Source organism: Halyomorpha halys, unplaced genomic scaffold (assembly GCF_000696795.3).
Source record: "Halyomorpha halys isolate HHAL.00 unplaced genomic scaffold, Hhal_1.1 Scaffold193.1, whole genome shotgun sequence".
NCBI lineage: Eukaryota > Metazoa > Arthropoda > Insecta > Hemiptera > Pentatomidae > Halyomorpha > Halyomorpha halys.
Genome location: NW_027111132.1, coordinates 101,304 through 114,241, shown reverse-complemented (window position 1 = coordinate 114,241; position 12,938 = coordinate 101,304). Strand labels below are relative to the sequence as shown.

Here is a 12,938-nt window from a genome sequence, read left to right as displayed (position 1 = left end):
CTCTTGGTCACTTTTCAGGTCATAACCAAACTTGTTGGCAACTATTCTCCCTTGTGAATATTTTTCGAAATATTAACCCTAGCGTTTGACAAACAACAGGGCATCAGGATTTTTTTGTTTTTAATATGTGATTAATAATTCATCCTGTTCAAACCAATATTGAGAGGTACATAATTGACCGTGTAGTACGAGAGCCCAAGAAGAGAAAAAAGGCAGTTATCTCACCCCAATGTTTTATTACTTTAATGAAAACTATGTATAATTACTTAGTCAAAATTGATGAGTCTGGGGGAATAAAAAATAGCAGCTGTTTGAACACGATAAAAAAAATTAATTTCTCATTCGGAGCTCTATATCTTAGAAAGTAGCCACAACACAAGAAAACCTAAGAGAACGTCATTTAAAGTGGAGTAAATATACTAAAATATGAGCCCTAATAGAGTTATTTACGTTCAGTAGTTCTAGGTATATAGCTTAAAAGCAATATTTCATAAAAATGTTGTATGGGACGTACTGAAAGATCAGTAATTAGTGAATTTATTTTGAAAAATCTTCATCTCAAAAACCATTTCACGTACAGGTGTCTGTTAGCACTCAAATTAAAGCCAGTTTAATGAACTATAAAGTAGTTTATGACTTTTATTTTCGTAGGAGTAGAAATTTTCATGAAAATTGCTAAAATAAATTGATTTATAGTTGTTCGACCATATTTTCATTTGCCAAATTCATATGTGAATGTCATAAAAACTACTACCCCAACGAAGATAAGTGTTATAAACTATTTTATAGTAAGTTAAATTTCCTTTGTTTTGAGTGTTGGCAGGTACATGTGCGTCTTATGGGTCTAGAGATATATTTTTTTCAAAAATCAAACATTGTATAGGAACAACTAGAAATTATCATTTTGTAAGTATATTTTGTCAAATGTCATAAAAGCTACTACTTCTACAAATAAAAACATTATCAACAATTTTATAGTACATTTAACTAGCTTTATTTGAGTGCTGGCAGACATCTGTACTTCCAATGGTTTCTGAAATAAAGTTTTTAATAAATCAAACTTATTGTCTGAACAACTATAAATCAATTTATTTTAGCAAATATTATGAAATCTAATATTTATACGATGATAAAGGTAATAAACTACTTTATACTACATTAAACTATCTTTAATTTGAGTGCTAATAGTCATCTGTACGTCGAATGGTTATTAAGATATAGATTTTTCAATATAGATTAACGAACTACTGATATTTCAGTACATTTTTATGAAATGTTGCTTTTTAAAAGGCTGAATCTCGAGAACTGTTAGACCTAAACAGCCCTATTATGGTTCATATTTTAGAAAATTTACTCTTCTTTAAATAATGTTCTTTTAGATTTTCGAGTGTTGTTGGTAGTTTTTAAGATATAGAGCTTCGAATGAAAAATTAATGTTTTTTTAAGGTTTTGAAACAGCCACCATTTTTTATTTCCCCTACCTATACTTGGCAGACTCATCAGTTTTGACTAGTAATTATGCATAGTTTTCATTAAAGTAATCAAAAATTGGGATGATATAACTGCCTTTTTTCTTTGTAGCTCTTATACTAGAAGATTCGATATGAGGTGAAATGGTCGGAGGAGAGTGACATTGAAGGTTTATTTTTTGAAAAAAAAATTCGATTCGTCATTACGTAAATTTTCTCCCGGACTTTTCATTAAGTTTATTTTTTATATACATGAGTACTGTCAAATTTTTAATAACTTTTTGTATAATTTTTTTTTAATAACTTTTACCCCTATAGTAGGGGGTATTAGTGATATTGTGTTAAATGTATGTTAAATGATTAAATAATATTGAACTTGAATAGAAACACTAGGGAGGCCGGAAACGGTAAATCAGATTTAATTTTTTTATTACTTGCTGTATTATGATATTAAGTCAGCGTTTACCAAATATAAACACCGTAAACAAATAAATAAATTAACATATAAATAGATAACTATTGATTGTATTTAGAATGATTTATAAAAAATAAAAATTAAATAAAGAAAATAATAATTATTCAATAAAAAAACCAGTTGAGCACCTTGATCTTTATCGACTAGCACGGATTAATCATTTAGTTGAATATTTGAGGCATGTGGCCGTAAAACATGGAATCTTACATTTTATGTAATTTAAAATTTTTGGCAAAGTTTATTTCAAATTTTTTTTGTAAATATTTAGGAAATATCTTTTAAATAATAGTATAACAGAGGGATTAAGTTATGGTAATTCATAGCTGGTTGGAGGTAACCATGGTAACTGACAAAGATGGCCACCGGAAGCAGTCTGTTTATTAATGATAATAAAATTAAATCCAATAGTTTCAATTCCAGGAACAGTCTTGGCAAGAGCTCTTTTAGTATGTTAACCCTATAGCTATGACGGAGAGCTGAACTATAGATTCGTGTATGAGTGGAAGCAAATGGGTTCTAGTTACTCCTTAAAAAAAAATCACCATTTTCATGTTCAATCGATTAATTTTAACTAAATATACCTTTTATATATTTTCATCACTCAGAGGGGCTGAGAATGAAAATAGAATCGATTTCATGATGGTTCACTTGCTTATCGATATATTTTAGTTTTAACGATTTCTAAAATATCAGAACCTCTTTATATGCTTTCTGAGGTGCTGAAAATGAAAATGGAAATTTGATATTCGCGCTGTTGGGAATCGATTTATTTTAAACTTTTCCGATTTCTAAAATATTAGGGTCATCTTGTATCTTTTCTGAAGTACTTAGAAAGAAAATAGAATCGATTTTATTTTCATTCATAGTATCTCCGAAAATACCATGAAGATTCCAAATTATGAGAGATAGTTGACCGTGGATGATAAATGAGGAGAAGATGGTTGGGGGTGCGGTCAATGAAACACAAATAAGTATGACTAACTTATTTTAATGTGCCGACGTTTCGGCTAGAGTTTCTAGCCTTCTTCAGGGCTAAAAACAAAACAAGATAACAACCACAGTAAGTATAGAAAAATAAAAAGAAAAAAGAAAGTATAAACAAAATAATTTTACACATACAATGAATATTGATTTATTATTCATTGTATGTGTAAAATTATTTTGTTTATACTTTCTTTTTTCTTTTTATTTTTCTATACTTACTGTGGTTGTTATCTTGTTTTGTTTTTAGCCCTGAAGAAGGCTAGAAACTCTAGCTGAAACGTCGGCACATTAAAATAAGTTAGTCATACTTATTTGTGTTTCATTGACCGCACCCCCAACCATCTTCTCCTCAACCATCCTCATGAAGATTCCAGTATGATAGAAATCCGAAAAGTTAAAGTATACCAATTCGTGAGCGAGCGGTTATAAAATCGATTTCAGCTTAATTTTCAACATCTATGAAAACATATCAAGAGGCCCCCAATGCGTCAGAAATTAGAAAAGCTAAAATGAACCGATAGGCAAACGCGAGATCATAAAATCGATTTCATTTTCATCCCCAGCGCCTCCGAAAATGTATAAGGTAACTCTAATATGTTAGGTTAACCACTAATAGTGTTTAATAATTAGCTATCAGTTATAACAGCTAAAATTAATTTTAATTAGTTTTAGTCGCTCATTTCGACTTACAGCTAATTTAACACTAGCTAACAGTTAATAACTGAATTAGCTACCTTTTTTTATTGCAACTAATTGTGAAAACTATTTAGCTATTAACTTATTACCTTAGCTAGCTAACTCCCAACTCTGCCTCTAATTATGGTTAGACTCATCAATTTTGACTAGTAGTTATACGTATTTTTTAATAATGTAATCAAAAATTGGGGTGAAATTACTGACTTTTTTCCTATTGGACTCTTGGACTACTGACTTTATTGTTCTTTTTGCATTAATCACTTCTTAACGGTAACGTATAACTGACAAAATCATCTTCAGCATGATTCAGGATCAAATGAAGACAATAGTGTAGAGATGATGATCACTAGGGATAGGATTTTTATGTTTTCACATATTTTTACCTGACCATGATATATTCGATTCCTTACTAACTAAAGATATTCCAAGACATTTCTGGCCAAAAGAAGCCAATTTATTTCACATATTTTTAAATATTTGGCCTTTTTTTACATATTTTATTGTAAATCACATATTTTCTGAAATATTTGTTATTTTTAGATATTTTGTCCTGAATCACGTATTTCCTTAAATTATTTGTTCAATTATAAATACATTTTTCGCAGCAACTACGTAAAATTCAAGAGAATGCAAGAAACTTAAAGGTGAAATTTATCATTTATCATAAATAGTACGTAAAAATTCTATATCTTTATCTTTGAACACAAATTAAAAGCAGTGGCAATTATAAATTTTCACACAGAATTACATCGAGAATTTCTCAGAATTAATTAAAAAGAGCAAGGGTCTTATTCCTGTGGTAGAATTTGTTTGTTTACTCCTCAATCCATTTCTCTGTTTCCTCCCTTCCCATGGTCCTTTCTCATCTTAGTCTTGTTTCACTCCCCTAGTTTAATTACAATTACTAATGTCTTGTTATTGAACACCAATGTTTTCTCTAAGTACATTTTTTTGTATATATTTTAACATAATTTCTTTAAAATATCATTCATATAATATATAATAAATACATATTTCTGTAACTTTTTTTTAAGTTATAAAATTACTAATTAATTAGTAATTTATATTGTTGAATAATACATAATTTATAAATACATATTATTTACATTTTTTAAATATTTGACAATTTATTAGCACATATTTATGTACATATTTCGGATTTTTTAGCACATAAAAATCCTATCCCTAATGATCAGTATATAGCCACTTCCTCCACTATCGTATTATTGAGGATTCTAATAACTGGAAAATGTCCTTCACCTTCACAAGAGCCCTGCTGTCCACCGTACAATAACAATCAAATATTCATACTGTTAATATAAGAGATCATATCCATTACAGTTAAAATCAATTTTTTTTTCAAACATAGTTCGATCCTGAGCAAATAATAGCTACCATTTTGGACAACGTACAAGTAAAGAGCTTCCTTACCCTAGATCCAACACAGAGGGAACCCTACCAAGTTAATTCATTTCTTATATCTCAACGTCTAAACACCAAAGAGAAGAAGGATGCTGAAATTTGATCCAATAAAATGGTTTATTTAAATTTCATTTGATCAAATTTCAGTTTTTTTTTTTATTGTTTTTCAATATCTTTACTTTCACTTACCTATATATGGAATATGTAGTATGGAAAAGTGCAGTGATCGTGCAAAATTTCAAATTCGACGCGGTTTGATCTATTTTATTCTCTACTTGGCCATTTTTATCATCAGATCTTTATCCTGCATGATATTAGCTAGCTTGCCAGGTTGGGAAGGTAGATATCCATTCCGTGGGGCCACAACGAAATAAATTTTAACCGAGGATTCAACTGCATACAAACCTATGACACGTTCGATTCCGGTTTGCTGAGATTCATATTTAGTAGGGGTATTCATGATGTGTTAAATGTAAAATGTTTTACCATGTTAATGTTATAACTATAGGAATGTGAGCAGCCCTATTTGAAGTCATGTTAAACGTTAAATACATAAGAGCCCCTAGCGGATTTTCTCAGCAATTTGTTTTATAAGCCTTTATGTTTATAACCTTTCCTTCCAGAGCCTCATGTTATTGTTTACTTCGAATTTGATTTAAGTTTCAGTTTTGATTTAAGCAATTTATTACAACATGCCTAGAGTGAGTGAAAAGTGGAATTTGTGAGAAAGTTTAGCTTATGAGTGCCTTATTGATCTTCAAACTTGTGAGGAAGAGAATGAAGATGAGCTAATTGACAAGTTTATTGAAAGTTTTTGAGTTTAGGTTGTAACTAATTTTCAATATTTTATTGTGCATCTTTGAATAAAATTATTATGTTCTAAGAAAAATGATATCTAATAAAAGTTGTTATTATGTCTATAACCCACTTTTTTAGTATTTATTGTATTAATGAACCCATTATCCTCCTATCTTCAAACCTTATGTATTGTTTAAGAATAAAATTACTTATTTTCAATAATTTCTTTGAAATTTTTTAAAAATCATATATACCATGTTACATGTCAGGTAAAAGTTAATTTTAATAGCTACAAAATGTCACTCTAAACTAAAGATCATGAATACCCCTAGTATAATAACATCAAATCATTCTTCCGTATACTTTGCATAATCTGCATGAATACTATAATTGTGTCAAATATTTCCCGTCGTGCAAAATTAATTCTGTACTATCAAGAAATACAACAGTTTAAGATAAAAAAAAAATTTGCTTGCCGTACCGAACCATCTCTAACAGCCAGCAGCATCGACTGGAGTCTGCTTCAGACTGAGCGAGGGCACGCCAACAGGCTTATCGGCGATCAGGTTCATACCGTGGTTCAGGGTCGATTCCACCACACGAAATTCCATTTCACAATACCTCATTTGGTCAATTAGATAGTGACAGCTTGGAGAGTATCAGGATATCACCTGGTTAATGGAAGTTGCATGGCAGCGAGACGTATAATAATATTGAAGAAGAGAAGAATGGATAGAGTAGAAACATAAATAAATAATAGTAATCTATATGAAAATGTATGAAACGATGAAATTTTGTGTAAAAATAAAATATAAAAACAAAATATTTTTTTAAGGAATATTAAAAAGAAAATTAAAACATACAACAAGAAACATATTAAAGAAAGCTGCAATTAGAGCAAAACAAATAAAAAGTAGAACATTAATAGTAAAAATTTAAATAATTACATATTGTAATCTTTCAATTTATGAAAGGAAGATGGCTAGGATCCGGTAATAAAAAAAATAAAAAAAGTTAGTTAGTTAATTAATTTTGAAAAACCTATATCTCAGGTACTATATGACGTGCAGGTGTCTATTAGCACTCAAATTAAAGCTAGTTTAACGTCATAAAGTAGTTTATGACCTTTTCCTTCTTAGGAATAGTAGTTTTCATGATATTTGCTAAAATAAATTGATTTATAGTTGTTCGGACAATAAGTTTGAGTTTTGAAAAACTTTATTTCAGAAACCATAGAATGTACAGATGCCAGCACTCAAATTAAAGCTAGTTAAATTTTCTATTAAACAGTTTTTAACGTTTACCTTTGTAGGAATAGTAATTTTTATGATATTTGACAAAATAAATTCACAAACTGTTAATTTATAGTTGTTCGGATAATGTTTGATTTTTGAAAAAAATATACCTCTAGATCCATAAGAAGCACATAAGCCTGAACTCAAAACTCAAAATAAAGGAAATTTAACTTATCATAATGTAGTTTATGACACTTATCTTCGCAGGGATAGTAGTTTTTATGATAATCGCATCGGAATATAAATTTGGCAAATGAAAATTTGTCCGAACAACTATAAATCAATTTATTTTAGCAAATATCATGAATACTACTAATCCTAGTACGATAAACGTATGAAACTACTTTATAGCTCATTAAACTAGTTTTAATATGAGTGCTAACAGACATTTGTACGTCAAATGGTTTTTGGGATATAGATTTTTCAGTACTGAACTTTCAGTAGGTTATGTACAACATTTTTATGAAATATTGCTTTTTAAAAGGCTATATCTCGAAAACTATTGAACGTAAATAGCTCTATTAGGGCTAATATTTCAGCAAATTTGCTCTTCTTTAAACAATGTTCTTTTAGATTTTCTAGTGTTGTTGGTAGTTTTTATGATATAGAGCTCCGAATAGAAATTAATGTCTTTTTAAGATTTTGAAACAGCCGCCATTTTTTATTCCCCCTACCTATACTTGGCAGACTCATCAGTTTTGACTAGTTACATTAAACATAGTTTTCATTAAACTAGCTTTAATATGAGTGCTAACAGACATCTGTACATCAAATGGTTTTTGAGATATAGATTTTTCAATATAAATTCACTAACTACTGATCTTTCAGTAGGTTATGTACAACATTTTTATGAAATATTGCTTTTTAAAAGGCTATATCTCGAAAACTATTGAACGTAAATAGCTCTATTAGGACTAATATTTCAGCAAATTTACTCTTCTTTAAATAATGTTCTTTTAGATTTTCTAGTGTTGTTGGTCGTTTTTGAGATATAGAGCTCCGAATAAAAATTAATGTCTTTTTAAGATTTTGAAACAGCCGCCATTTTTTATTCACCCTACCTATACTTGGCCGACTCATCAGTTTTGACTTGTAATTATACATAGTTTTCATTAAAGCAATAAAAAATTTGGGTTTAAATAACTGACTTTTATTTCTTCCAGGCTCTTGTACTAAATAAGGAGGTAATAAAACAACATTATTGAATATGTTCATTTGTTCCAAAGACGTCTAATGTCTAATATAGAGTATTGGTTTGTACTATAGAGATAGTGAAAGACAGTAATTTAAATAATGTAATGTAAAATAATTTTAGCTATGATTATATAGATGACATGATTTCAATATAGAAATGAAAATATGACATATATGTGGGAAATATGATTAAATCAATTTTAAATATACTCATATAACATAGATGAAAAATTTTGATAAGAATAATTCAATTTTAGGATTGTAACGGTACACGAGTATGGGACAATTGTCCCAAAATGTTGAACAATAAAAAAAATAGAATAGGTTATATTCATTTTGGAAGTTTCTTCATCTCTAGAATTAAAAAAATTATTATAATAAAACGAAAATCCAAAGTAATAAATAAAATTATGAATTGTGAGCCAACTAGGGCTAAAAAAGATACAAACAACTAAACAATTGTGTATACCTTTTTTAGCCCTGCGTGGGGCGAAACGTTGGTTCACAATAAAAAGTTTAATTATTGTTTGAATATTTTTTACTGCACCCGGACCATCTTCCTTTCTAATTTTTTTTTAAATCATTATGATATCAACTTACATAGAGCGAAAATATGGTGGTCATCGATCCATTTTCAAATCATTAAGACTTACCTAGAAAAAAAAAACATAATTAATTATTTTTGTAATTGGAATATTTTAGTATGATATACTGTTAATGGCAGATAACGAAATCTATTTGACAAATGGGCTTGAAGAGAACAAAAAAAGCTTTTTAAGCTTAATTATTAATTTTCCCACCAGATCACCTTTACTCTCCGTCGTAAACCTCTACTCTCCTGCCCTACAGTATCCTTTCTAAATACTCCACTAATGCCAGTTGAACAGATTTATTTACGACTCCATCTTGACAAGAAACTTACTTGGAATCAACACACAAGACTGAAACGGCAATAATATTTCGATTGCTACAACTACTTGACAAACGCTCTAAACTTCCTATTCACTACAAAAAAGTATTATACACTATGACAATCAAACCAATTTGGACATATGGAATTGAGCTCTGGGGCTCTACCAAACCATCAAATTCCTCTCGCATCTAATCCTTACAATCCAAAATCTTACGTAAAATCCTTGATGCTCCTTATTACGTTACAAATAAACTCATTCACAAAGACCTTAACATCCCATTTGTTGCAGATATGTGTCTTTTCATTCCAAACTCCTTACCCATCCTAACCCATTAATTCTTAATTTCTCATCCTTAAGAATCCCTGATAATTCTCCAAGGCATCTGAAAAAAAAATGGTCACGGGGCCTTCTAATTTACAATTAGCATTTAAAGTACCACCATGGATGAAATAAATAAAAAAAATTATTAATTTTTTAGCTAGATTTTAACAAGAACGTTATAATACAAAAAAAAAGAAGAATATCAAAGTTTGCGTTGAATGAGTGCTGTAACGTAATATGAACATGTAGTATTGTCATAAAGCTCTGGATCTTGTTGCACATTGACTTCATAGCTTTCAGAGCAGCTATTGGAACCCAAGGAATAACCAGGGCAAGTGGTTTTTGTCAAACCATACCATACCATTTAACCAAAATATTACGATATAGTGAGAAGAACATGGTCACGAGTTGTGGTCAGTAATAATACACAAATAAGTAAAACGTTTCGACTTAAATTTCAAACCTTCATCAGAGGACTTTATCTTTATATGATAAATTAAGTAGATAGTAGATGACATTAACAAAAGATAAAATAGTTTAGTACAAGAGCCAGGAAAAAAAGGCAGTGATTTCTCCCCCATTTTTTATTACTTTGATGAAAACTATATATTATTACTAGTTAAATTTTATGAGTCCGCCAAGTATAGGTAGAGGAAATAAAAAAAAAGCGGCTCTTTCAAAACGTTAAAAAAATTAATTTTTCATTCGGAGTTCTATATCTCTAAAATTACCACAACACTAGAAAACCTAAGAGAACATTATTTAAATTAGAGTAAATTTGCTAAAAATATCAGACCTAATAGAGCTATTTATGTTCAAAAGTTCTGGAGATATATTTTTTTAAAAAGCAATATTTCATAAAAAATGTACTGAAAGATTAGTAGTCTGTAAGTTTATTTTGAAATATCTACATCTTAAAAACCATTCGACGTATAAATGTCTGTTAACATTCAAATTATAGTTAGTTTAATTTACTATTAAGTAGTTCCTGACATTTATCATCCTATGAGTAGTAGTTTTCATATTTGCTAAAATAAATTGATTAGTATTTGTTTGGACAATAAGTTTGATTTATGAAAATCTTTATATCAGAAACCATTGGACGTGCAGATATCTACAAGAATTCAAATTAAAGCTAGTTAAATTTACTATAAAATAGTCTATAACATTTATCTTTGATTATACATAGTTTTCATTAAAGTAATTAAAAATTGGGGTAAAATAACTCCCTTTCTCCTCTTGGGCTCTTGTACTAGTTGGTTTACAAGTGAAATCCAATAAATCGAAAACTGAAGTTCTGACATATCTAATGATAAAAAAAGTTTGGATTTTAATATTTTTTCACTATTTATATATTTTGAATCATTTAATAACAATTTCTCATAATTTACAATTTCTCCTGTCCCTTTCATTTTTTTATATCTTAATTAACATGAGAAATATCTTATTTTTAATAATTGTTTCATAATTTGTTCTGTATTATTATTATCTCTACATATTATAATTTATCTTCTGCTGGTATCATCTACTATCAATTTAATTTATTATAATATATGTTTCCAAGTTTTATTTTAATTATTTCATTTATATTTTTTTTCGATGATTTGAGGCATAGTATTCAGTTATAGTATTCATTCGACACCAAATTTAATGGTTTTTATTTATTATTATTTTTTTTTTAACTCATTAACAATAATCCAGCGGTTAAGGTTTACAGAAGAAAAACAAAAATAAAGACATGCTTTGTTGTTGCTTTGTTACATTGATTTACCAAACTAATTAGTTGCATAGTAAATGTTTTATGATCATCAGAAATTTCTAGTTAAGTTTAGTCTCATATATAGTATATTTCTATATCTCAAATTTTGGCCGTTTTAATTGTTTGTCATTTTCAATGGTTTGCGACTAAGGACATACTCTACATAACTGAATTAATGTGTTAACTGTAACTGATGCATTCGAGGCAGAATTTAATGTTCATTGGTTTTGTTTTATTTATTTATTTTAATCTTATTCCGTTTAAGAACTGTCAGAAACGCGTTCATTGTTAAATTTAGACTCATATATATTATATCATATACTACATCTCGATTTTTGGCAAAATTTTAATTCTCTTTTCCTCATTTTTGACGGTTGCTTACTTTAGGAGTATTCATGATATTGTGTTAAATTAAAAAAAATTTACCATGTTAAATTTTACAAGTAAAGGATTGTGGGCAGTTCTATTTAAAGTCATGTTAAATAGTAAATGTATGAGAGCTCCTAGCGGATTTTCTGAGCAGCTTGTTTTATAACTTTTCCTTTCAAAACTTCATGTTATTGCTTACTTCTAAGTTATGATTACAGTAATTTATTACAACATGCCTAAAATAAGTGAAAAGTAGAAGTGTAAAAGTTTGGCTACTGATTGTCTTTTTCAAAAATTCCAAAATACAACTCAAAAGAAAAAAAAACACAAACTACGAGCAAGTAATCTAACAACAAATAAAACGGTGACAAGCTTAGCTGGTCTGTTGCGTGACGTCATTCCTAATTTAACAGACTCTCAACCGTGTTATACGTTATATCGTTTTAACATGGTAAAATAAGGAAATATTTCTCCATTTAACATAAGTTTTTCCATTTAACACGTTTTAACATGTTAAACTAAAGATCATGAATTCTACTATTATTTTTTAAATTTATTTTAAGCACTAGAAATGCATTTCCATATTAAGTGCGTTATAAAAATTTAAAAATTAATATTGTAATTAAATTATATAAATAAATTGTAATATTAAATTTTTTTAAAACTTATTTAATGTGATTTACAACTGTACAAATAATAAATACAATAAGTAAATACGTTGTATGTTTCATATACACTTGAAAATCTTGGGAAGGAACCACCCATTGGTGGTACTTCAAACATTAACTTAAAATAGAAGGTCCCGTGGCCATCTTCTTTTCAGTCGCCTCGGAGGATTATCAGGGATTGTTAATGATGAAAGATTAAGAATTAATGGGTTAGGATGGTTAAGGAGTTTGGAATGAAAAGACGCATATCTGTTTTGGGCCAAATCTGCAATGAATGGGATGTTAAGGTCTTTTTGAATGAGTTTATTTTTAGGGAGCATCAAGGATTTTACGTAGGATTTTGAATTGTAAGGATTGGATGCGGGAGGAATTTGATAGTTGGAGCCCCAGAGCTCAATTCCATATGTCCAAATTGGTCTGATTATCGTAGTGTATACTAATTTTTTGTAGCGAATGGGAAGTTTAGAGCGTTTGTCAAGTAAGTGTTGTAGCAATCGGAATCAACGAGCAGTTTCTTGTCTTTTCAGTCTTGTGTGTGGATTCCAAGTAAGTCTCTTGTCAAGATGGAGTAATA

The 12,938-nt window shown here is 29.0% G+C and overlaps 1 protein-coding gene across 4 annotated transcripts in view; it reads right to left on the bottom strand.

The window, feature by feature from the left end:
* LOC106679293 (carbohydrate sulfotransferase 5) overlaps nucleotides 1–12,938 on the bottom strand; it is a 231,098-nt gene that overhangs the window by 203,942 nt on the left and 14,218 nt on the right. Inside the window, exon 1 of one of the 4 annotated variants that reach the window (XM_067049208.1) lies at nucleotides 6,326–6,348. The exons of the other annotated variants lie outside the window; for them this stretch is intronic. Coding sequence (XP_066905309.1) covers nucleotides 6,326–6,333 — 8 coding nt within the window. The 5' untranslated portion in view covers nucleotides 6,334–6,348. Of the gene's footprint in view, nucleotides 1–6,325; nucleotides 6,349–12,938 lie in introns of those variants that run through there. 4 annotated transcript variants of the gene reach the window in all.